At 57.8% G+C, this 24654-nt stretch overlaps 4 protein-coding genes and 1 non-coding gene across 11 annotated transcripts; 1 reads left to right on the top strand and 4 right to left on the bottom strand.

Moving 5' to 3' along the window:
- Positions 1–3852: 3852 nt before the first annotated feature.
- Positions 3853–3977, bottom strand: LOC113841372 (U8 small nucleolar RNA). Its single transcript, XR_003493927.3, has one exon. It is a non-coding gene; the product is annotated as a U8 small nucleolar RNA (small nucleolar RNA).
- Positions 3978–4023: 46 nt separating this feature from the next.
- On the bottom strand, positions 4024–6764 carry LOC113841365 (transmembrane protein 107-like). 3 transcript variants are annotated; one of them, XM_072032318.1, is made up of 6 exons: positions 6623–6764; positions 5968–6060; positions 5786–5853; positions 5081–5181; positions 4587–4683; positions 4024–4482 (listed from the first exon to the last, which is right to left on the bottom strand). In XM_072032318.1, the coding sequence occupies exons 2-6, from the start codon at positions 6052–6054 to the stop codon at positions 4416–4418; spliced, it is 420 nt and encodes a 139-aa protein (XP_071888419.1). In that variant the 5' UTR covers positions 6055–6060; positions 6623–6764; the 3' UTR covers positions 4024–4415. The 3 variants fall into 3 exon arrangements, with proteins under 3 accessions (XP_071888419.1, XP_071888421.1, XP_071888420.1); XM_072032320.1 differs by lacking the exon at positions 6623–6764 and adding an exon at positions 6558–6579; XM_072032319.1 differs by lacking the exon at positions 6623–6764 and adding an exon at positions 6479–6520.
- A 13-nt stretch (positions 6765–6777) lies between these two features.
- LOC140001128 (thialysine N-epsilon-acetyltransferase-like) lies at positions 6778–8829 on the top strand. 3 transcript variants are annotated; one of them, XM_072032315.1, is made up of 6 exons: positions 6780–6934; positions 7042–7087; positions 7340–7402; positions 7494–7613; positions 8092–8132; positions 8239–8691. In XM_072032315.1, exons 1-6 carry the CDS (start codon positions 6881–6883, stop codon positions 8407–8409), a joined length of 495 nt encoding a protein of 164 aa, XP_071888416.1. In that variant the 5' UTR covers positions 6780–6880; the 3' UTR covers positions 8410–8691. The 3 variants fall into 3 exon arrangements, with proteins under 3 accessions (XP_071888415.1, XP_071888416.1, XP_071888414.1); XM_072032313.1 differs by having other exon boundaries at positions 7512–7613; positions 8239–8685; XM_072032314.1 differs by lacking the exon at positions 7494–7613 and having other exon boundaries at positions 6778–6934; positions 8239–8829.
- Positions 8830–9325: 496 nt separating this feature from the next.
- LOC140001127 (uncharacterized) lies at positions 9326–11908 on the bottom strand. Its single transcript, XM_072032311.1, has 2 exons — positions 11780–11908; positions 9326–10562 (listed from the first exon to the last, which is right to left on the bottom strand). Exons 1-2 carry the CDS (start codon positions 11862–11864, stop codon positions 9424–9426), a joined length of 1224 nt encoding a protein of 407 aa, XP_071888412.1. The 5' UTR covers positions 11865–11908; the 3' UTR covers positions 9326–9423.
- Positions 11909–12391: 483 nt separating this feature from the next.
- LOC113841370 (uncharacterized) lies at positions 12392–24512 on the bottom strand. 3 transcript variants are annotated; one of them, XM_027448039.3, is made up of 4 exons: positions 23954–24457; positions 15178–15273; positions 13740–13818; positions 12392–13465 (listed from the first exon to the last, which is right to left on the bottom strand). In XM_027448039.3, exons 1-4 carry the CDS (start codon positions 23972–23974, stop codon positions 12738–12740), a joined length of 924 nt encoding a protein of 307 aa, XP_027303840.3. In that variant the 5' UTR covers positions 23975–24457; the 3' UTR covers positions 12392–12737. The 3 variants fall into 3 exon arrangements, with proteins under 3 accessions (XP_027303840.3, XP_027303839.3, XP_071888386.1); XM_027448038.3 differs by lacking the exon at positions 23954–24457 and adding an exon at positions 15886–15996; XM_072032285.1 differs by lacking the exon at positions 15178–15273 and having other exon boundaries at positions 23954–24512.
- Positions 24513–24654: the final 142 nt, after the last annotated feature.

Below are 24654 nucleotides of genomic sequence, written 5' to 3'. Positions count from 1 at the left end.
TGGTCAGTCATTAGTTGTGCTAAGTAAGTAGGATATGATAAAAGCCAAATAAACAAAGGCTATTTTAACCTACCACATCATTTAAAGAAAAAAAATAAAAAAATCTTTAGATTCAAAATTCAGGCTTAAACAGTGAACTTCAAGGTCCTGTGTTCACTTTCATGTTGTTTCAGCGCCTTTTTCAAATTCCTTGCTTGAGAAGGTATCACAATATGGTTGTGATAGGGCAGGAAGCCAAGAGATTACTGCAAGATCTGGCCCCTGAGCCACGCAGTCAAAAATTCAAACCCCCCAGCAGCACCTGGTGCGGGAGCCTTCAGATGAAAATCACCCTGCTGAGAGGCCTTCTTCTGTAAGTCACCACATTAAAGTCATTATCCTGGCATAGTAGTAATGCGACGATTAGCACATCTATGAGGGGATGGGAGGAAAATGCTAAAGAGCTGCGCATACATTAAGCAGGTAAGCCTCACAAGCCTGTGAGGTATTATTTTTCCTTTTACAGTAGCGCAGATCGGGGCGCAGGGGGTTGAGTGGCTTGGACCTGGGGCCAAATCCGACAGAGTTGCTTAAAGATGCAGCTAGGTTCCTACTTAGCCTTGCAATATCATGGGATACCTAACTTCTCTTGGTACTGATGAATATTCAGGCAGTGGCCTTTTCTGCATCTTTAGACTGCTGTGTCCAATGTAGGGCCTTGGATGATCCTGTAGAGATCTGAAGGAACCTGAAGGATTTCAGTTCTCACTTGTCCAGGATAAAATACAGGTTGAGAATGAGAGATTTGGTGTTCCATCTGTCTTCCCCGGATTTGGGTTTTGCCCCACTTTTTAAGTTTACTTGTGGAATACCTGTAGTAAGGCATTGCCTTTGTTTTCCTGTTTGGTTCCATCTGCAAATAGCAGACACTAATTTTGGCCGTGTGCTTTCTTAAACTGGGAAATGGTGGGCCTTTTTTTATTATCACATTCTCTGTTGACTTGAGAAATGCTGTGTTCATGGCTTTTTGCTGTTTTTGTTTTTATTTTTGTTTTTTCCCCTCTTCTAACCTTGCCCAACCCCCTTCTTGGGGACAAGACTTAAACTTGAGCTATGCAGTTTCTCCTCTTCCTTTCCTGGAGCCTCTTCCAACAAGCTGTAACTTTTGCTAAGAGTTGCAGGTAGGTGTCTACTTAAGCTGGCTTTCTCCAGACTCAGTTCTGGTAATTGTGCAAAAGTTACAGGTGCTCTTACCCAAATAAAGCTGTGCTGCTGGTGAAGTACTACAAATGCTGCTTTGGACCTTACGCGATGGACAATTTTGAGTCTTCAGCCTTGCTAGACAAGTCTCTTGGGAATAAATCCATCTTACGCTGTGTCATGAAAGGGGGACTGAGTGATCCACATCTCATCTGTGTTCACCGTCTGTTCCCTTGTAGCCTGTTCAGGTATTTGTAAGGGAGGTAATGTCTACACAGCCAAAAGCCTTGGAGGTCAAGTAGGTTTCATAGCTGCAGGTTTCTGCTTTTAAAGACAGTTGCTGCCATTTCTCTGTTCTGGAGGCACAGGGGGAAAGGTGTATTTGGAAAACAGTATTTCCTATTCTAGGGATAGGAATTCCCATCTACCAGAGCACTGGATTTTACAGACCAGAAACGACAAGCAGTGAGGTATGAAATCAGGTATCAGTGGCATTAAGTGAATGGTGTGTATCCTGAATAGCTTTAATGACTTAAACTATTTCTTATCCTGATGCAGACAGTGCAGTTTCATGTCATACGGAGCCCAAGTCCCCATAAGTGAGACTCAAAGGGCTCTCGGAAGGATTTTGAGTTCCTCTAAACCGTGATACTGACTGCGATACATATAGGAAGATGCCTTCCGTTTAAGGGTTTGGTTTTTGTTTTGGACTAAATATTCTTCCCAGATGAACCTTCCTCTTCACCTGACTGCAGGAACACAGGGTTGACTACGTTATTCTCCCTGTATTGAAAAGCCTCAGCTCAACTTCATGAGGTGTGTGTGGAACGGGTTGGGCTCTCGGTGCTCCTAGCTAGTCTCTTGTCATCTGCATAGCGCATGGCACGGTCTCTTGACAAGAAATCGCATACACGTACTCACTGGAGGCAAACACGGCCCTGGGAGCGTGGTCTCTGGGGCTGCACGCGGAGCATCTTCTGGAGAGGAGGAGGAGGAGGACAGCGTTCATCACTGCTGTGGGTTGCTGCAAGTGAAGGTGCTGCTGTTAGTGGGGAAGGTTATCAGGGGGAAACCTGATGGGTCAGCTGCTTGCTGCACACCTGAGGAGGCTGGGGGGGAGCTGTGAGGGCTGTGGCCTCTGCTCAGAAAGGCCTCAGCTCCTGCTGGACTTGGCTGTCCTCTCCCTGCGCTGTCTTCTCTCCCCTGTGAACTGATCCAAGCTCCATGGCCTGTACTCTTCTGAAACCGAAGCTGGCTTCTGCCTGAAAAGGGGATTATTTTTTTTTCTTTCACATCGACACTATCTTACCAAATAGCTTGAGTGCCCAGCTGTTAGTTTTGGGATCGCCTAGGGTCGGTGACCAGAACGGAGGTTCCTACTGGACAAGCAGTGCTGCTGTAGGACCAGCGATGTGCTGCAGGCTTTGTTCCCCTCTCCCGAAGTCTGCAGCCCAGAGCTTTTCTCCTGCGGGGCGTGGTTGCTTTGCCTCTGGTTTGGGTTTGGGTTGGTTTTCGGGGCGTTGTTTCCCAAGTTAGATCGAGAAGCAGGTGAACGGCACCGCCTCAGGCATCGCCACAACTCTTACTTCTTGCGTTTTCTTCCTCCAACGCTAGAGGCTGGCGGCTTGCTGCGCGGCTGTCACCTCAGCACCTCCCCAGCTCCAGTGGCCCCCCAGTATCCCCCTGTCACCCAGCCTCCCCCCCCAGTGTCCACCCACCACCCTGGGACCCCCCCGAATTACCAGCAGGTACTGGGGGGCCACCAAGGTGTTGGGCTCCACAGGGACGCGTCCTGCTGCTGGGGGAGGGGAGGGAAGGGGGAGTCACATTGTGGACCCCCCCCATCCCTTTTTAACCCAATTTCCCCTCTTTTCACCCCAATACCTGGCACGGGGGGAGGCCGGCCGGTGGCTCTCTGCAGCAGGAGGGCATCGGAGGGGGTCCCCGTGGTGGCGGGGTCCTTGAGGGGCACCCGCTGGGCTGCGGGGGGGGCGGGGGCCCCATTCTGCTGGGGAAAAATAAAAGGGGGGAATTGGAAGGGGGTTTGGGGCACCCCAAAAAGGAGGGTTTTTATTTGGGGGGGGGCGGGGGGTACCTTAAGCAGGCCGTACAAGCCGGGGTTCACGTTCTCCTTGTAGGCCATCCTGGGACAGGGGAGCAGAGGTACCCCAAAAGTCTTCCTGTGCCCACCCCCCCCAACGTTTTTGCACCCCCTAAATCCCACTCAGGCAGCCCCAGAAGACCCCCCAGACCCCAAATTCTCCCTCTTTCGCTCCCCTCAGACACCAAAATCCCCTCGGTAGACCCCAAAACCACCTCCAGGACCTCCCTCCCCCCCCCCCCCAGAATCCCCTGAACACCCCCCTTAGCCCCCCCGAACTCCCAAAACAGTCTCCAAGACCTCCCTATAGCCTCAAAACAGCGCCTTAGACCCCGAATTTCCCAAGAACGCCCCAAAACACCCCCCAGGAACCCCTCCCAACCCCCTCCAATACCTATGAAAAAAAAAAAAACTTAAAACCAACAAACAGCGCCCTGGAACACCCCCACATCCTCTTCAGGACCCCAAAGCAGAGCACCCCCCACTGCCACGCCATGCCATGGCATAGCATGGCATGCCAACGCCTTTCCCCGCCCTTTCACGGTGCCCCCGCCTGCCCCGCAGCGCGTGCCATCAGAGGGGGCCCACGGGGTGTTGCACGCCCCGCGCCACGTGACTATAATCACACGTCATCACGCTCCGCTCATCACGCACTGCCCGCCGGAGCGGGGCAGGTCAGGATGTACCGCACTGACGATACCTAACGGCTTGGGAGTGGGGGCCCAGACACTGCGCGACTCTCATTGACGAAACAGCGACAACCCAACTTTATTTTTTTTTAACACCGATACCGACAAACCGGAGCTCCCGCAACGGGCGGGGCTGCTTAGAGTGGAGAAACGCGGTCGGGCGGGGGGTTAAAACGGCGAGAAACCCCCCTGCGCCGTTCTCCCAGTGTGCACCACGCGGCTGTATTTGCATAAAGTCGCGGCGCTGTGGGGGTGGGCGGTGACGAGCGGTGGGCGTGGCTCCAGTGGGAGGTGGGCGTGGCCATGCGGCGGGGGGCGTGGTTCCAGGCGCCTTTATGGGGACCTGGCCGGAGGGTGGGGGGCGGGCACCACGGGGATCCCCGCTCCCCAAATCACGCCCCCCCCCCCCCCTAATTTTTTGCAACCCCCCCCGGCTCCCCCTCTGCTCACAGCTTCTCCCTGCGGCCCAGCGCGGCTGGGAGCAGCAGCAGCTCGGTGATGGCAGGGGGGGCACTGGATGGAAAGGGGAGAAAATGGGGAAAAGGGGGGGGTTATTTTTTTTTTTTGGGGGGGGATCCCCAATCTTAGGCCCCCCCCTTCCGGCTTGTTTCACCCACCTGCAGAGCCCCAGGAGCAGCCAGAAGCCCCCCAGGTCCCAGCTGTCCATCAGGGCCAGGCCCAGGGTGATGGAGGCCGCTGCGTGGGCCCCCACCGCTGGGGGGGGGTCAAGGAGAACAACTCGGATTTTGGGGACCCCCCCGGGGATTTTGGGGACCCCCCGCCTCATTCCTCACCCCACTTTGGGACGTCCCCCCTAAGTTGGTTTGGGAGCCCATAGGCTGTGGGGTGCCCCCCATATTTAGGGGTCCCCCCCCAATTCTCCCCCCTCCAATGTTTTAGGGTCCCCCCCATTTTGGTATCCCCCCCCCCCCATTTTTCAAGCCCCCCCGTTTTTTATGCCCGCCCCATATTTTACCCCTCCCCAAACTTCACGTTTCCCCCTTATTGTCCCCACCATCTCCCTCATTATTTCCTTCCCCCCATTTCTTGAGACCCCCCCATTTTTTGGTTCCCCCCCCCAATTTTTTGCCCCCCCCGGGGTGCAGGATACAGAACAGCCCCTGCCCGCGGTGGAACATGGACACCCCCATAAAGAAACCCCCAAACTCGATGGCCAGCAGCACCGCAGCCAACCCCAGGGCGCACAGCAGCCTGGGGGGGGATGGAGGCCGTGTTGTTTTCTTTGGGGGTGGGGGGGAGAGTTTTGGTAAAGTACATGGGTTTTTTTTGGGGTGAGTACAGGGTTTTTGGGGTGGACACAGGGTTTATTCAGGGGGGGGCACAGAGTTTTTTGGGGGGGTTACCTGTTTTTTTTTGGGGGGGTAAATGAGGTTTTTGAGGGGAAATGCTTTCTTTTAGAGGGGTACAGGGGTTTGGGGGAGATATGTTTTTTGGGGGGGTTACAGAGGGGTTTTGGGAGGGGCATGGATTTCTTTGGGGATACATGGGGATTTGGGGGGGCACAGGGTTTGGGGAGAGCATGGAGGTTTTTGGAGACTGTCTTTTTTGGGGGGCATGGGTTTTTTTGGGGGTGTACATGGGGTTTTGGGGGGGGACACAGAAGGTTTTTGGGGGGTGTCAGAATCCCTTTAGGGGTACTGGGGTCCTCATGGGGAGGGGGGTCTTTGGGGGGGGGTCAGGGACCACGTGAAGGTGTTGGAGTCTCCATGGAGGTGTTGGGATCCCCATGGGGGGGGGCCAGGGTTTTTGGGGGGGGGGGTCAGGCCCCCATTTTGGGGGTCCCGCCCTGACTCACTCGGTGTCGACGCGCGTGTACTCCTCCACTGAGAACTCGAGGGGCAGCGAGGCGCGGACGTGGGTGTCCTGCGGGCGATTAATTAAAGCTGGATAAAAACCCATTAATTTTCATGGGGGGGGGGGGTACTTATTGGGGTGGGGGGGAGCTGTTTTATTGGGGGGGGGGGGGTTATCCCTTACCCTCGCCCCGGCAGCCATGCCCAGGGCCACCAGGTGGGCCGTCAGTATCAGGAACCGCGCAGGCACCAGGGCCCCCAGGGGAATCATCGGGGCCTGGGGGTGGGGGGCACGAGGTGAACATGGGCCCCCCCCAAACCTTAGGCCCCCCCCTCAACTTTTAGGACCCCCCCCAAGCCCCAGGGATCCCCCCCAAACCCTTGGGACCCCCCCACATCCTTCCCCCAAGCCCTCCCCAACTCCCCCTCCTGATCTGGGGGGGGGGGACACAGGGTGAAAATGGGACCCCCCCCCCCCCTTCAAACTTGGGACCCTCCCCCCACATTTAGGACCACCTCCAACCTTTGGACCCCCCTCCAGACCCTCGCCAAATCCCCACTCCCCAGCCTGGGTGGGCGCACAGGGTGTAAACGGGGACCCCCCCTCACCCTTGTGACCCCCCCCTCCCCAAAATTTAGGACCCCCCCCACCTTTAGGACCCCCCCCCCCCGTTCCCAAACCCCCTCCCCCGTGCCTGAGGGGGTCCTCATCTTCATGCTGTGCCCCCCCAACCCCTGTGCCCCCCCCCTCCCCAAAATTTAGGCGCCGCCAACCCCAAGACCCCCCCCCAAATCTCCGCCCCCCCCCCCCCCCCCCCCCCCCCCCCCCCCGGGCCTGCCTCAGGCTCCACGCCCCGCGCTAGGCCGCGCGTTGCCACGGCAACGATGGCCCCGCCCCCTTGGGCGACGTCACCACGCCCCCTTTGCCTCTGACCACGCCCCCTCGCTCCTGACCACGCCCCCTCACCGCCCCGGGGGTCACGTGGCCGGCTCAAGAAGGGAGGACTGTCCGTGACGTCACCGACCATAGAGTCCCGAGGGCGGGCAGAGCGGCTCCTCCCCCTCCCGCCGCGGTGCATGCCGGGCCGGCGGCCGCCATGGGCTGGGAGGTCCGGGCCTGCACCGGGCCCGAGCTCGTCCGGATGCTCCGGGTACGGGGGGGGGAAAGCGGGGACCCCCCCCAAAATTTGGGGACCCCTCCTAAATTTGGGGCCCCCCCTCAATGCCCCCCCACCCCCTTTGGGCCCTTTCTCTCCAGGAATGGGCGGCGCTGGAGCCTGGGCCGCAGCCCCCCCCTGAGGAGGGTGAGCGCCCCTGAGCCCCCCCCCCCCCAAATCATGGACCCCCCCCCCAAAAAATGGGGACCCCCCCCAAGTGGCCCAAAAAGAGGGGAGTCCCCCAGCAATGCCCCCCCCCAGTAATCAGGGACTGCCCCAAAATGGGCACCCCAATATTCAGCGACCCCCCAATGAGCCCCCCCCACCCCCCAAAATCCCCCCCGAAACCCATGCCCCCCCTCAGTAATGCCCCCCCCAATAACGGGCCCCCCCCCCCAGCCCAGCTCCGGGACCTGCTGGGGGCTCAGCCCCCCCCCGTCATCCTCACGGCCGAGGGACCCGGTGAGTGCCCCCCCCCCCGATGACCTCTGACCCTTCCGTGACCCCCCCCTCGGGAAGGGGGGGTCAAGATTTTTTTGGGGGCGGGTCCCAGCTTCGTGCCCCCCCCCAGGGGGGGTCCTGGGGGGCTTCGCCGTGGCCTCGTGGGGCTTCAGCACGTGGCGGGGCCGGGACCTGCGCCTGGAGGAGCTCTGGGTGCCCCCCCCGCTGCGAGGTGAGTGCCCCCCCCCCCCCCCCCCCCCGGGGACCCCCTCCTCCTGTGTGACCCCCCCCACCGCGTAACCCCCCCGCATGAGACCCCCTTCCATGTGCCCCCCTTCTCAGTGTCTGGGACTCTCTCTATGCCCCCCCCAAAGAGCCCCCCCAGGACCCCCCCACCCCATGGACCCCCTCCTGAACCCCACCCCACCCCCAAACCCCACCCCGTCCTGGCGCCCCCCTCCCAAAAATATCCTCCCCCCCCACCAGTTTCCCCCCCCAGGTACCCCCAAACCCCTCCCCTGCACCCCCCTCAAAAAAAAATCCCCACCTATCACCCCCAATCCCAAGACCCCCACCCCCCAAAAAAAACAGGACTCCCCCCGCTGACCCCCCCACCCCATAGACCCCCCCCCCAGGCCCCCTCCCACCCCCGCAAAAGCCCCCCCGTCCAAAAAAAATCTCCACCCCCCCCCCAAATTTCCCCCCCCCAGGACAAGGCGTGCCGGAGCTGTTGCTGCAGGGCGTGGCACAGGTAAGGTGGGGGGGGGGCACAGGGAATTTTATTTTTTTGGGGGGGTGGGGGCACCCAAATTGCCCCCCCCCCCCCCCCCCCCCTAAAATAACGCTCCCCTCCACAGGAGGCGCTGGCCGCGGGCTGCTCCCAGCTGCGGGTGGAGCTGCCGCCGGGTGGGGGGGCCTGGGATGCTCCCCCCGGGGAGGGCACGGACCTGGGGGCAGCTGAGGGCTGGGGGTGGGTCAGCTTCGGGGGGGGGGCGCTGCAGCGCCTGGCGGGGGGGGCACCCCCTTAATCACATCCCCCCCTTTAATTATAGCCTTCCCCCTTAATGACAGCCCCCCCTTACTTACAGCCCCCCCCCCCACTGATTAAGGGCCCCTTCTTAATTTCAGCCTCCTCCTGCTTTATTAGAGCCCCCCCCCCCTTGATTGCAGCCCGCCCCATACACTTTATTATAGATCCCCCCTTAATTATAGCCCCCCACTTAAGGCCCCCCCCTTTAATCACAGACCCCCCAACGCCCCCCCCCCCTCCATTAAGGGCCCCCTCCTTCATTACAGCCCCCCCCCCAATAAAGCTGAGCACTGTTTGTGGCTTTGTGTTTATTTTTGCCCCCCCCCCCAAAAAAAATGGGGGTCCCAATGATCAGCCCCCCCACAAATGGGGATGCCCCCCCCCAATAACAACCTCCTGCCCCCAGTTGTTTTTTTGTTGGGGGGGGGGGGGGGTTGCACATGGGGAGGGGCAGGGAGGGATACATTGAGGGGGGGAGGGGATTCAGTTTTGGGGGGGAGAATTAGGAAGGCGGGGGTTCGGAATGGGGAGGAGAATTAGAGGGGAGGTCCAAGGGGAGGGGGTCCATTGGAGGGGACAGTTCTTTGGGGGGGGAGATTGAGGGGGGGGCTCCTGTGGGGGTTCTCCCTGATTTTTTTTTTTGGGGGGGGGGGGGAGCACTGGGGAGGAGGGGTTCCTGGAGGGAGGGGAGGGGGGGTCTCCCCATTTTTTTTTTTTTTTGGGGGGGGTGGAGGCCCTGAGGTCCTGCAGGGTGTGTGTGTGCCCTCCCCCCAGCCACAGCCCCCCCACCCCCCCCAGCACCCGGTAGCGGTGGTTGAGGCGGCGCCGCCCGTGGAGGCCGTAGCGGGTGCTGAGAGCACCCTGGGGTGCCCCCACCCCGAACAGCACCCGCCGGGCACGGGCGTGCACCAAGGCCATGGCGCACAGCACGCAGGGCTCCCGCGTGAGGTACACGTCCCACCCCCGGCACAAATAGCCCCCCTCCTCCCCAAAAAAGTCCCCCCCCCCCTTATTATCCCCCCCCTCTAATTGCCCCCTGGCCACCGCCGCCAGCAGCTCCATGGTGGCATGTGCCAATGGGTGCCCCCCCCGGCGCCGGTCGTGTGCTGCCGCCACCACCCTTGGGTGCCCCCCCCCTGCCCCGTTGTCCCCGGGTGCCACCACGGCCCCCCCCCGCTGGGATTTGGCCCCCCCGAGCCCCTTCCCGCGCTGCCGCCACCGCCGCTGCCATGCCCAGGGTGTCCCCCGCGGTGATGGTGACACCCACCTCCTGGTCACCCCCTTGGGTGCCCCCCCCCCCGCGGGACACCCACGGCCACAGCCCTGCTGCCGTCGCTGCCGCCACCTCCGGGGCACCCCGGGGTGCTCGGGAGGGGACAAGGACGCGGAAGGGGGGGCCCAGCCCTCGTGGGGACACCCCCGGGCCCAGCAGGACGGATAATGGGGGCAGGGGAGGGGGGGGACACAGGGGGTCAGGGGGGAAGAGGAGGAGAGGGGAGGGGGAGGGATGGGAGGCACCCAAGGGTGCTGGGGCTGTGGTGGCACCCATGGGTGCTGGGTCCATGGGGATGTTGGTGGCCACAGTGGCACCCATGGGTGCAGGAGCCTTGGGAACATCAGTGGTTGTGGTGGTCCTGGTTGCACCCAAGGGTGTTGGGTCCTTGGGGACATCAGTGGCCATGGGGACATCGGTGGCACCCATGGGTGCAGGAGCCTTGGGGACAGTGGTGGCTGCAGATGTCCTGGTGGCACCCAAGGGTGCTGGGTCCATGGGGACCTCAGTGGCACCCAAAGGTGTCAGGTCCGTGGGGACATCGGTGGCCGTGGTGGCACCCATGGGTGCAGGAGCCTCAGGGACATCAGTGGCTATGGGGACCTCGGTGGCACCCAAAGGTCCTGGGTGCTTGGGGACATCGGTGGCTGTAAAGGTCCTGGTGGCACCCAAGGGTGTTGGGGCCCCGGGGACATCGGTGGTCCTGGTGGCACCCAAAGGTCCCGGGTCCTCGGGGATATGGGTGGTCACAGAGGTCGCGGTGACGTTGGTGGCACCCAAGGGTTCCCGCTCCGTGGGGCTGTCGCTGGCTGTGGTGGCAGTTTCGGGGTCGGGGGTGTCCCCGGCGGCCGCCCCGCTGCCAGCGGCGTCCTCGTCACCTGCAGCATCCCCAGCCCTGAGTCCTGCTGGCCCCAGCGGCCCCAAGACACCCCCCCACCGTGTCCCCATGTCCCCCCCCCGACCCCAGTGCCCCCCCTCTGTGTCCCCAGTGACCCCAGAACTCCCCCATTCCCCCCCAACGCCCCCCCACTGCCCTCTCCATGTCCCCAACCCCCCCCCATGTACCCAATGCCCACCCCATGCCCCCCCCACCCCCCATGAGCCCCCCTCCACCCCCAGTGTCCCCAAGTCCCCCCCATGTCCCCCCTCCCCCTGCAATGCCCCCAATACCCCCCCATGTCCCCCCCATGCCCCCAAAGCCCCCCCATGTCCCCCCTCCCCCCCAATGCTCCCCCACCCCCCTTGTCCCCCTCCCCCCAGTGTCCCCAAGTCCCTCCCCAATGTCCCCCCTCCCCCCCCATGCCCCCAAAGCCCACCCCCACCCCCTCCCCCCCCCTTTTTTCCCCCTTCCCCACCCCCCCTTTCCTCACCTGCCCCCCCCAGCCCCCTCAGCTCCTCCTCCAGGCCCAGCAGCACCGCGGCCCCCCCGGGTCCCCCCCGCACCCTTTTGAGGTGCCGCAGGTGGGGGAGGGGCCGGCAGCGCCCCAGCTCCCCCAGCAGCCGCTGCCCCTCCCCCCGCAGCACCAGGGGGGCCGCCACCCCCCCGAGCACCCGCAGGGGGTCCCCCCCCGCCCCCTCCCACGGCACCACCCAGGGTGACGAGGGGGGGATCGAGGGGGTGGGGGGGGGGGAAGGGGGAGGTGGGGGGGGAGGGGAGGCGCGGGGGGGCTCCATGGGGTCGGTGGTCCTGGAGGGGGGGGGGAGAGAGGGGGGGGGTGATGGGAAGGTCCCGAAAGGGACACCCCCCCCCCCCCATTATTACCCTCGAATTAGGACCCCTCCCATTATCCCTCCATATGGACCCCCCACAAAGACGACCCCCATTATTCCTCCTGTAGGGAGACCCCCCCCCCATGGTGACCCCCCCCCCATTATGCTCCCCCCCGGGACCCCCCCCAATTATTCCCCCATAAGGGACCCCCCCAAAAGGACCCCTCCCCCATAGAACTCCCCCAGCCCCACGTGGGCGCCCCCCCATTTATGGGGCCCTCCCATAAAGACCCTCTTATAGGGTTCCCCCCCCCCCTTACAGGGACAACCCCATAGAGCCCCCCCCAGGCCCCCCCCACCCAGCCCCACGTGGGCGCCCCCTCACCTCCCGCCGCCGCCACCGCCCGAGTGCCCGAGGCCCCGCACCCCCCGCTCCCATTGGCCCGCTCCCGGCGAGCGCCGCCTCCCATTGGCTGCCGCGGCCACGCGGAAGCGAGCGAGAGAGGTGCGGCGCGAACGGCCGGAACCATAGAGGAGAGAGAGAGAGAGAGAGAGCGCCCCCACACACACAGAGACGCGACACTTTTTGAGTTTAAATTCTGCTTTTTTTTTTTTTTTTTTTTTTTTTTTTTTAGAAACACAGGGGAGAGGGACACAAAGCAGAAAATTGGGAAAAAAAAAAAGTTATTACAAATTTTTAAAAACGGTATTTCCCCGCTGCCCTCCCCCCCCCCCCCATTTAGGCTCCACCTGTACTGGGAAACAAGGGTTTAAAGGACCCCCAAATTCCCCCTTTTCACCACAAAACTAGCCCCCAGTGACTGCGTTTTGGAGCAGAACCCTTGAATTTGAGGATACTGGAAGGACTGGAACGAACTACGGGAAACTGGGACAGCTCCAGAGCCGAGGAAGCCCCCCCCCCCCACCAGTCCTCCCGGTTTACTGGTGGAAACCCAGCTCCCCCCCAGTAAACCTCCCCATGCTCCCAGCATACCAGTTTGAACCTGCCCTCCTCTCCCAGTATACCAGTTAGGACCCACTATCCTCCTAGTATACAAAGGAAAAGCTCCCTTCTTCCCAGTATACCAGTTAAGGGCCATCTGCTCTCCCAGTAACCCCCTCTGTGCGCCCCAAGTCATAAAGCCTTCTCCTCCCAGTATACTAGTTAAAACACTCCTGTCTCCTAGTATACCAGCGGCAAAGTGGTCTTTCTCCCAGTACACCAGTTAAAAAGGGCCTTCCTCCCAGTATACCAGTTAAAATCCCCAGTCCTCCCAGTACCCCCCAAACCCTTCCCCCCCCAGGCCGGCACCCAGGGCCTGTGGAGCCCCTGGTGCCCAGCCTCAGGGCCACGGCCTCCAGACATGGTGGGGCCCTGGCAGTTCCCCAGTGCTCGCACCCCGGCCCTCCTTGGTGCAGCGCCGCCATGAGTCCTCGGGGCTGCCGACAGGGCCAGCGACAGGGCTGTGGTGGGACCCCGAACTAGGCCTCACATTAGGCCCAAAAGTAGGCCCTGAACTAGGCCTCAAACTAGGCCCGTAACCATGGTTACTAGGGCACCTGGAGCCGTCTCCATGGCAACCCACACCATTGCCGGGGCAACAAGGGTGGTCACCCAGGCAACCTGTGCTGTTGCCATGGCAACTGGCACAGTCAGGCCTAGGAGTAGGCCCCGTGCTTGGCTGCAAACTAGGCCTGAAACCAGGCCAGTAACCATGGTAACTAGGGCACCTGGAGCCATCTCCATGGCAACCTGCGCGATTGCCAAGGCAACAAGAGGGGTTGCCTAGGCAACCTGTGCTGTTTCCATGGCAACTGGCACAGTCAGGCCTGGGAGTCGGCCCATGGCAGTGATGGCCGGGCCCGTACCCGCGGCAACCAGGCCGGGCCCACAGCGCGGAGGGTCCGGGGGTGTCGGCAGCAGGCGGCGACAACGAGCTGGGGGTCCTGGGCCCGGTCAGCGGGGGCTCGGCAGCAGCTGCGGCCTGCAGGAAGCGGGCAGCGCGGGCCAGGCACTCCTGGTAGCCGCTGCGGTAGTGCCGCAGGAAGAGCTCCTCCGTCCCCGGGGGGTCTGCACCAGAGAGGGACACAGTGACCACCTCCACCCCCCCCGGGGACCCCCGTGAAGATGGCCGCCGAGGGGATTGAGTGGTCCCCTTCGGCCATTTTGGGGGGCCCGGAGCAGCTACAGGGGGATTATCCCCCATGGCAGGGGGTAACCCCCCATGGCGGGGGATTTCTCCCACAAGAAAGAGGTAATCCCCCATGGGGAGGGGGGTCCCGTCCCCCCCCCCCTCCCCAGGAGGGGATTTGGGGTGGGTTTTGGGGGAAATTGAGGCACGCACCTGCTTGGGGCTGGGCCCGCAGGAACTGCACCGTTTTCTGTAGGATCTCGGCCTTCTCCGCCTTGGGGTTTCGGAGGCGCTGGGGGGAGGGGTTGGGGGTGGGGGAGGGGGAAGAGAGAGGGGGTGGTGCGGGAGGGGGGGCACACACACACGGAGACGTCACCCCAACGGCAGCTGCTGCCAGCATGTCGTGACACAACGTCTCAATAGCCCCCGATAATGCCCTGATAGTGACCCCAAGAGCACTCTGTTAGTGCCCTGACAGTATCCCCATAACACCCTACAAGCACCTCAAAAATGCCCTGATAGAATCGTGATAGTGCCCCGATAGGGCCCCGATAGCGTCCCCAAAACACCCTATTAGTGCCCCAATAGAATTGCGATAGCATCCCAATTGTGTCCCAGTAGCACCCCAATAATTGTCTCAACAACCCCCTGATACCACCCCAATAATGTCTGGAAAGCCCCTGCGATAGAGCCCTGATAGCGCCCCAACAGCTGCAGGGTCGCCGTGATAATTGTGACCGAGCCACAGGGGCGCTAGGTGAGACGGCAGCAATCGCGACAGCCACAAGGTGGCGCCAATCGCGACAGAGCCGCCATGATGCAGGGGGTGGGGCGCGGAGACAAAACTGCCGCAGCTGAACGGCTGTGGACTATCGCGACAGAGCCCGAATCGTCATGACAGAGTTGCAGTGGAGCCAATGATTGCGATAGGGCCACAACAGTTGTGACAGAGCCCCCCGACAGTTGTGACAGTGGCAATAAATCGTGACAGAGCTGTGACCGAGACTGGATAGAGCCGTGACAGACACAACGGAGCTAGAACTGTCATGATAGTAGCATGAGAGAGCCCTGAAGGTCATTATGGGGTTGTGATAGAGCTGCGTTAGTCGTGATAGGATCATGATAGAGCCGTGATAGGGTCGTGATAGCATTGCAACAGAACCATGACAGAGCTGTGGCAGTCACAATAGAGCCCTAACACAGCCCAAATAGTCATGATAGAGTCGTGATAGCCACGATAGAGTCGTGATAGTCAGAACTGTGAGAAGAGCCATGACAGAGCCACAACAGAGCTGCAATCATCACGATAGGGCTGCAATAGTTGTGATACAGTCATGATAGTCATGATAGTGTCGTGATACTCACAATAGAACTGTGACAGGAGCCATGACAGCCGCGTGAGCCATGATAGTCACAATAGGACCATGATAGGGCGATGATCATTGTGATAGCATCATGATAGTCATGATAATTGTGATAATCATGATAGAACTGTGACAAGGGCCATGTGAGCCACAATAGAGCCACGATAGTCGCAATAGGGCCATGACAGAGCCACAATAGTCGCAATAGGGCCGTGATAGAGCCGCGATAGTCCCAATAGGGCCGTGATAGAGCCGCGATAGTCCCAATAGTCGCAACAGGGCCTCACCTGGTCACGGGTGGCTGCAAGCAGCAGCAGCCGGAGCCGCTCGAGGCTGTGGTTGAGGCGGGCGCGGCGCCGCTGCTCCACCTGCGGCTTCGGGAGCTGCAGGGCAGGAGGGGGCAAACTGGGAGCACTGGGAGGGACTGGGAGCACTGGGAGGGACTGGGAGGGGCTGGGGGGGAGTGGGAGGGGACTGGGAGGGTGAAATTGGAAAATAGTGGGTTGAACTGGGAGGGACTGGGAGGGGCTGAAATGGAACAAACTGGGCTGAACTGGGATGGACTGGGGAGGACTGGGAGTGTGAAATTGGAACAGACTGGGTTGAGCTGGGACAGACTGGGAAGGACCAGGAGGGACTGGGGGGAGTCAGATTGGCACAAATGGGGCTGAACTGGGTTGAATGGGGTCAAACCGGGCCAAACTGGGCTGAACCAGGACAAACTGGGCCACGTCCTGACTGGGTAAAATGGGGCGGAACCAGGCTGAGTCCCACCTGGGCCAAACTGGGCGAAGTCCTAACTGGGACAAACCCAAAACCAGACCAGCCCCCAAACTGGGTCAAACCCTAAACTGGGCCAAACCCAAACTGGGACAAATCCCAATTGGGCCAAACCCAAACCAGACCAAACCCCAGACTGAACCAAATCCCCAACTGGGCCAGACCGGTCTGAACCATTCTGAACTGGTCCAAACTGGTCCAAACTGGTCCGTTACCTTCCTGGCGGCGGGCGGCGGGGCTGTGCTGCTCATGGCTCGGGGCGGCTGCGGGTGGGAGCAGGGCCGGGTCCCAGGGGGGCTTTATGGGGGAGGGGGCGGGGCGGGGGAGAGGCGGGGCGGGGGGAGGGGTGGGGGTGGACTGGGAGCCTGTACTGGGAGAAATGGGAAGGGGAAGGGGGGAACTGGGAGCCTGTACTAGGAGCACTGGGGGGGACTGGGAGCACTGGGAACTGATAGTGGGGGCACTGGGGACACTGGAGCAGGGAACTGGGGGGCACTGGGAGAACTGGGAACCTGCACTGAGAGCACAGGGGAGGGGTAGTGGGGGGCACTGGGAGAACTGGGGAGTGGTAGTGGGGTTACTGGGAGCACTGGGGGGCATTGGGATCACTGGGAATCTGCACTGGGAACACTGGGAACCTGCACTAGGAATACTGGGAACACCAAGGAGGGGAACTGTGGGACACTGGGAATCCATACTGGGAACACTGAGAGCAATGGGGGAGGAACTGGGGGCACTGGGAAGTACTGAGAACATTGAGGAGGGGAACTGGGAGGTACTGGGAGCACTGGGATGTACTGGGAGGGGACACTGGGAGCACTGGGGACACTGGGGAGGGGAACTGGGACGTCCTGGGAGCACTGGGAGGCACTGGCAGCCCCTCCCCCCCTCCCCTTTGATCCCGCTCGTGCCCGGCACCCGCCGGAGGGGGGAGGGGAGGGGGCGGGGGAGGAGGGGTGGGAACGGACGCGTGCGGCTGCTCCCACGCGGGGGGGGGATGGGGGGGTGGGGGGTGGAGAGAGAGGAAGGGCAGCCCCTCCCCCCCCCGGACACCCGAGGGTGACAAATGGGGGGGGGGAGGAGGACAAATGGCCGGAGGGGGAGGGGGGAAGGGGTTCCCCTCCTCCCACACACACCTGGATTGCCCCAAATCCCCAGAATTGGCCCCAAATCTCCCCCTGGAGCCCCCAAACCCCACAGTTTATCCCCAAATCCGCACACACACCCCAAATTGTCCCAAATCCCTTAAATTAGGCCCAAATCTCCCCCTGGAACCCCAAAACACCCCAGTTTAGCCCCAAATTCCCGTGCCCCTCCCAAATTGCCCCAAATCCCTTAAATTAGCTGCATATCTCCTTGGGGCCCCCATCCCTTCCCCATATTCCTACTCTGTCCCCATAATGCCCCAAATCCCTTAAATTGTCCCCAAATCTGCCCCCAAAGCCCCCAAACCCTCCCCAAATTTCACCTTTCCTCAGATTGCCCCAAATCCTTTAAATTGTCCCCAGATCTCCTTGTGGAGACCCCTTCTCTTCCCCGTATTCCTCCTCTGTCTCCATATTGCCCTAAATCCCTTAAACTGTCCCCAAATCTCCCTGTGGGGGTTGAACCTCCCCCCCCCCCAGCCTGTTCCCAAATTCACCCCTGCCCTCAGATTGCCCAAAATCCCTTAAATTGTCCCCAAATATGCCCCCGAGCCTCCAAACCCTCCCCAACTTTCCCCTTTCCTCAGATTGTCCAAAATCTCTTAAATTATGCCCAAATCCCCCCCCCCGGAACACCCACCCCCTCCTTGTACTGCCCTCCAGCCTCCCCCCCCCCACCTTGCACCAAAATCCTTTAAATTAGCCCCAGATCTCCCCACGTGGTTGCACCCAAGCGTTTGGTGCAATCTCTGCCCCCTCCACAGCGCGGCTCCCTATTGGTCGAGAGTGTGGGGGGCTCAGCTCCCATTGGTCAAAGGGCGTGATGGGGGCGGGGTCAGGGCTGGCTGCGGGGCAGCCATGGGGCAGCTTCCCCCTCTAACCCCTCCCCCCCACCCCCATGGGGAGGGGGCGCCCCCCCCTTTATGCAATCCCCCCTCTTTCTGCGACCACCCCCGTATTTTTGCCCCCCCCTCCCACGTTTTACCCCCCCCCCCCCAAAAGTCAGGGGCCACCAGGGAGAAAAAAAGGGGGAGAAAGAAGAGAACTGGGGGGGAGAAAAAAGGGGAGGGGCAGGGAAAAGGAGGAGATGCAAAAGGGGGGGCAGAGAAGGAAAGGGTGAGCGGGAGGAGGGGGGGGGGGAAGAAGGGGAAGAGAAAAAAGGAGGGGGGATAACGGGGAAGGGACAATGGGATAATGGGGATGGGACAATGGGATAACGGGGATGGGACAATGGGATAACGGCGCCACTTCTTCCCATGACAAACAGCTCCCAAGGGAAGCCTTGGGGTACAGCTTGTTATAAATGAAGTCTCAGCTCAATCTGAATTTAGTAATATTTATAAAAGGAATATTTATAGAAGGCAAGTAAAAGCACTGGGTGTGCGGGGAGTCTACGCTCCACCAACACACACACACGAACATCAAACATCCTAAATATACAGAACATTGCTTTACATACTAAACCCAACTACTTCTATACATACGTGCAATCGGGAAAGATAGCAAACAATCCTTTAAGTTCCATGACTTAACAGTCTCCAACTTCCTTTCCTTTTGAACAATATGTCTTACTTTAAGTTGTCAAGCAACTCGGTCTTCGGGCCTTATGTATCCCGTTCTTCCCAGATTGAAGAAAAGCATATCCATCTCCTTTTCAAGGCCAATGAGGTCAAAAGGCACGTCCAGGTCACCATGGGCGTAACAGCAAAGGCCTTCGATGGCTGTAGCAGCAGAGGGGCCCGTGGTGTGGCAGTCGGATCAGTAAAGGAGCCCGCAGCTCCTTCACTATCTGGCAAGCCACACGTTTCTGACTGTGGTCCCACAGGGCTCTTTAAGGCCTCAGAGATTCCCACTGCAACCTTGTCATTTTTATTTGCAGAGTCCCACACCTTGACATCAATTTGGTTCCATGTTTCAGGATCATAAACTTGTTAATAAGGATTGTTAATAAGGAGAATAAGCTGTAAGGCTACCAGGACAGTCTTTGTTCCTAAGGATGTATGATTCCCCATAATGTGTGTTATATATGGAGTAGTAATCCATGTCGAGAAGATGGTTGATATTAATAAAGCAGGGGGAGATTTGGGAGTGTGGCCATGGGGGTCGGCAAGCCCCCCCGTGGTTGATGATAACATCAGACTCTTAATGATGAGGCCATCAGGAATGTAAAAGAGTTTAGAGGGAACAAAGAAGGGTGATTCAGGAGACTCCATGCAGTCTCCAGTTTCTTGTTCTCCAGCCCTTAAGCCAGGGAAGTTTCTGGGTTTTTGCTGTTGCGGTTACTTGCAAAGTTGTTTGACCAATGAAAAGTTGTTTTTGAAAAGAACTGCTGTGGGGTGAAGGGTATAAGAGGGGAGCCTGCCCTCAAGATAAAAAAGGCAACGCAATGTAATGAAGTTATGTCATCAATAAAGAAGAAGAAAGAAAGAATGAAGAGGAACAGGCTAGCAGAATGGAGACCAGGACGGAACAGGCATTTTGATTGCCTCATGAAGATAGGTTCGGCCAGACTCAGCAAACTGCTCAGAGAAGCTCATACAGAAAGTCGCTGGAAATGTGCGCACCAGAGCTGGAGAGAAGCTCGAGCTGAGAGAAGCGGACCCGGCACACAACTGCCCCTCGCTGGTAAGCAGCTGCGCATTATGGGGAATCATACGTCCTTAGAAACCAAGATGTTCTGGTAACCTTACAGCTCATTCTCCTTATTAACAATTGGACAGTTTATGAGCCTGAAATATGGGACCAAACTGAGGTCAAGATGTGGGACTCTGCAACTAAAACCAACAAGGTTGCAGTGGGATTACTCGGCACCTGGCGAGCAGTCTCTGAGGCCTTAAAGAGCCCTGTGGGACCACAGTCAGAAACGTGTGGTTTGCCAGACAGTGAGGGAGCTGTGGGCTCCTTTACTGATCCGACTGCTACGCCATGGGCCCCTCTGCTGCCACAGCCATTGCAAGCTTTTGCTGTTGCTCCCCCTGGTGACCTGGACGTGCCTTTTGACCCAGGCCCTATTGGTCTTGAAAAGGAGATGGATATGCTTTTCTTCGATCTGGGAAGAATGGGATACATAAGGCCCGAAGACCGAGTTGCTTGACAACTTAAAGCGAGACATATTGTTCAAAAGGAATGGAAAATGGAGACTTGTATGTAATCAAGAAAAGGAGTGGAAAATGGAGACTGTTAAGTCATGGAATGTAAAGGATTGTTTGTTACCTTTTCTGAGTGTGCAAATGTATAGGCGTAGTCGATTTAGTAAGTCATGGAACTTGGAGGATTGTTTGTTACCTTTTCTGATTGTACGTATGTCTAGGCATACTCAGGTTTAGTATGTAAAGCAATGTTCTGTATATTTAGAATGTTTGATGTTCGTGTGTGTGTGTTGGTGGAGCGTAGACTCCCTGCACACCCAGCGCTGTTTACTTGCCTTCTATACCTTTTAGAAATATTTGTTTTATAATATTAGAAAATTCAGATTGAGTTGAGACCTCATTTATAACAGATACTAAATATTACATAACACCACAGACATGCTAACAATCTGTTAAGCATTATCAGGAGAATTGCAAAGACAATCTCGATTTCTGGCAAGCTGATAAAATTATCACTACTTCGTTTTCCGTGCCTGGTGTTGCTGCTGCTCAAGCGCTAACAACGCTTAACAAATCAGGATGCTGGCTGGCTAAGCAAACCAATGCAACCTCTGCGGCATTGAGTGCATTATTAACCGACACTGACTCTGTTAGACATGCAAAGCTGCAGAATAGGGCCACAATAGATTTCCTATTGTTAGCACAAGGTCATGAGTGTGATGAATTGGACGAACAGTTCGCTGGGGTGAAGTTTTCTGGGTCCCCTAGAAGGTTCGGCAAGAATAGGGCTAGTGCTATTAAGGGGGTGAGCATGAGGATAAACCCTAGGATGTCTTTAAAGGAGAAGTACGGGTGGAATGGGATTTTGTCGCAGTCTGATACAATGCCTAGGGGGTTGTTTGAGCCTGATTCGTGTAGGAAGGTTAAGTGGACTAGGGTAATTCCTGCGATTAAGGAAGGGTAGCAGGAAGTGGATGGCGAAGAATCGGGTTAGGGTTGGGTTGTCTACCGAGCATCCTCCTCAGGCCCATTCCACTAGGGTCTGTCCGATGTATGGGAGGGCTGAGAATAGGTTGGTGATTACGGTGGCCCCTCAGAATGATATTTGTCCTCATGGCAGGACATGTTGTGTGAACAGAATGTGTTGTATGAACTTAAATGACCGTTCTCAGTTGATTCACCAACAATTATCCAAACTCAAGGAGCTCACAGACAAATTAACAACTAGCACGTGGGGGTTGGAATCACGGTTGCAAAGCCTGGGAATAGGTGGATGGTTGGGAGAATTTATAAGAGGAGCACTTGTAGTGCTGATTTTGGTAATTGTGATTCTGTTAGTTGTACCATGCCTATTTCAATGCTTACAAGAAAAAGATTTTACGATCAGTGCAATGGGCTTGGCTCATAGAAACACAAAAAGGGGGAATTATGGGAGGTCAGTTTGGAAGCCGGTGGAATCTGCTAGACACAGAAATAAAGTAGCTAGTATGCAAGATAACGTACAAGACAAGGTGGAAGAAGAAGTAACAATTGAGGAGTTGAGAAAACAACCAGCACGAGCGGTCTGCATGACAACAAATCAACGAGCAGAATAAGACCAGGGTTTGCTCCAGGGATGGTGTTTGGACTGCAGAGGATGACAGGGAGGTGCCTCAGTCCCAATACCCCAGCATTTCTGGGAGCTGCTCCTTCCCACTCCCTGGAGCTGCCCCTGCTGGGAGCTGTGTCTCTGTGCCCACGTTTGCTCCCTGCCTGTGCTCCCAGACCCCATCCCACCCTCTGTGTGCTCAGCTCTGCCCTGCAGACACCCCTAGGAGCAGGGCATGGCGCAGGAACATTGCTGTTTATGCAGGAGTTATGCAGCAGGTGAGAGCAACCCTGCTAAACCTGGAAAGTTTTTATAGGTTCTCTAAAGCTTGGGTGTCTTCTTGGGATACTTCCAGATTTTTTTCACCTCTCTGTGGAAGAGGTCTGGAGTTTCAGTACCTTGTTCGGAATTGAGAGTTCCCATCTCAAAATTCTCCCCTCACCAGCCAGCAGTAGAAAACAAAAAGCGCTCTCTCCTTGCCTTTCAGGTACACGGTGCCTCGATCTTCTTCAAAAATGCACTCATAAATGTTCTGAGGGTGGTGATCTGGAGCTGTGAGTAGCCTGTGCCATGCAGCACCCTCTGGACAGCAGAAGGACCCTGCGGTGAACCTACACTGGCTGTACTCTTCAGGCTGGGAAGCTGACCTAGCCAGGTGGGTACCACTACTGCTCACAGAGCCCACCAGGGCTCTCTGGAGGTGAAAAGTGCTTGGAGGGACTTTGGAGCCTTACCGAGGGCATTAGATATTCCAGACATGCCTCTCGATCCAGGCAGCGATACACCAATGAGAGTGATGTGAATCCCTCTCCAGCCTCCCATCCCTCTGCTGGGTCGCCACTTGCCTGTGGATACCTGGATCAAGTGATATTCCTAGAAGTGAGCACACCTGGAGTGGTCTCTCACTACGTGGAGAGCCATTCACTGCCCACCTGAGGCACGTGTCCCCTGCAGATTCCCTCTTTTCCCATAGTGTCCTCCTGATGGACAGGTGTCTTCCATGCCATTTGGGGAAATCCTGGATATGTCCCCCAGTGGCACTCACCATATCCACTGCCACTAGTAACCATCACATCAATCCTAAATCCAAACCTGTGTCTAGCAGGTCATGACGAGACAATGAGTTTTGTGCTCCCAAATAGAAGGATAAAAAGGCTTTTTTGGGGTCTCACTAGTTTTGGCACCACCTTTGGAAGAAGAACCCAGATCAATGCACACAAGGGAGCCCATTTTACTACAGAGATGGGACAAAAAGACAGGTCTGAGCCCATGTTAGACAGACTTTTCCATGGCTTCCAGGTGCAAAGGAGCAGGTCCATTCCTCAGATGTAGTGAGACAAATCCAATCATTTATGTGGGAAAATGATAAGGAGAAATAAAACAGTAATACAGTGATTAAATGAAGCTCTGGCACAGTGTGGCATTTGCAGGGAACAATTGCTGGGGACAGATGGGCAGCTTTAGCTCTTACAAAAATGTCTATGGCATCACTTGCCTAATGCCATCCCTGATCTCTTGGTTCCTTATGCTGTAGATGAGAGGGTTCAGTGCTGGAGGCACCACTGAGTACAGAAATGACACCACCAGATCTTGGGATGGGCAGGAGGTGGAGGGGGGCTTTGGGTTTGCAAACACAATGCTACTGATAAAGAGGGAGACAACAACCAGGTGAGGGAGGCACGTGGAAAAGGCTTTGTGCCGTCCCTGCTGCGAGGGGATCCTGAGCACGGCCCTGAAGATCTGCACATAGGACAGCACAATGAAGAGAAAACATGCCAAAGCAAAAGAGGCACTAAGCACAACAAGCCTGACTTCTCTGAGAGCATGTATCAGGAGAGAGGCACCTCTGCTGTGCTGGAGCTGGGGCTGCTCCTGCCCTGGAAGCCCCAGCTGTGAGAGCAGAGGCTTTTTTGGCTGGGAGAGGAGAGCTGGGGGCTTGCTCAGAGCAAGGGGGCTGTACTGCAGGAGGTGGGTGACAGGCAGCAGCTAAATTCCCCCCTTCCCAGCAGTTCTGACACTAGTTCCTTCCCACTGCCCACCCATGCTGCTGCCTGGCGCTGTCCCTGCCAGGATCTGTTTCCCTGCCACCATCTCAGCTCCCTGTCGAAGCTCCCAGACCCCATCCTACGTGCTGCATATTCAGCTCTGCCCTGCAGGTACCTCCCCGGGACAGGGCACTGCACAGGGCCGGCTTCATGCTTGCAGGCACTAAACAGCAGGTCAGACGAGCCCTGATGAAACTGGGAAGGTGATGCTGGTGTTATTTCCAGGTTGGTGAGGGGTGAAGGCTTCTCCCAATATTCTTTGTTGTCCTCAGGATGGCGGTGTAGGAGCCTCGGCCCCTTTTCTAAACCTCTCAGCTCTATTTTGGTTCCCATCAAGACAAAAGAGTGAAAACTGAAAGTGCAGCTACAAGGGAAGCACAGAGTCAAGCAGGAAAGGCTGCCTCGATCATACTTACGAAAAGTCCTCTTGAAAACATGCTGAGGGTGAGCTGAAGCTCCGAGTAGATCCATAATTTCTGGGAAGTGCAAATTTAGGGCATCTGTCTGTACACTGCATCCCTATTGCCCTGCAGCAGGAGACTTACCGTGTGAGTGGGTGTCAAGGTTCCTCCCACAATGAACTCTAAATTGCATTCCAAGTTCAGAAAGCTTTTAATCTCTGTCTGTCTTCTCTTCCATTGCCCCCTGCAGGCAGTGTCCCTAGCCCTGCTGCAATGTGCAGAGGAGCTGCTCCTGGGCAGAGCTGTCTCTGCGGAGCTGCCAGCTTGCCGGGAACTGCCTCTGTCCCAGGAGCCTGGCTGAGATCAGCTGCCCAGCCCAAGGCATCATTTTCTTTCCCCTCCCTGCTCCCCCCGCACTTGCTTGAGGTGTCCCTGGAGCTTTTCTTGTCCCATTGTGAGACAGTGACAGGCAGCCATCTCCTTTACCCAGTTGTTGTGGTTTACTGTACAACCAGTTACTAGAAGAATGAGTCTGAATGGGGCCCTGAGCAAGGACAAGCCTTTGAACAAATCAAGCAGGAAATAGTCCATGCAGTAGCCCTTGGGCCAGTTCGAACAGGACCAGATGTAAAGAATGTGCTCTACACTGCAGCTGGGGAGAACGGCCCCACCTGGAGCCTCTGTCAGAAAGAACCTGGGGAAACTCGAGGTCGGCC

Source organism: Anas platyrhynchos, chromosome 37 (genome assembly GCF_047663525.1).
Source record: "Anas platyrhynchos isolate ZD024472 breed Pekin duck chromosome 37, IASCAAS_PekinDuck_T2T, whole genome shotgun sequence".
In the NCBI taxonomy this organism is placed as follows: domain Eukaryota; kingdom Metazoa; phylum Chordata; class Aves; order Anseriformes; family Anatidae; genus Anas; species Anas platyrhynchos.
Note: the sequence above shows the minus strand (reverse complement) of the source record. Positions and strands in the feature narration are given on the sequence as shown.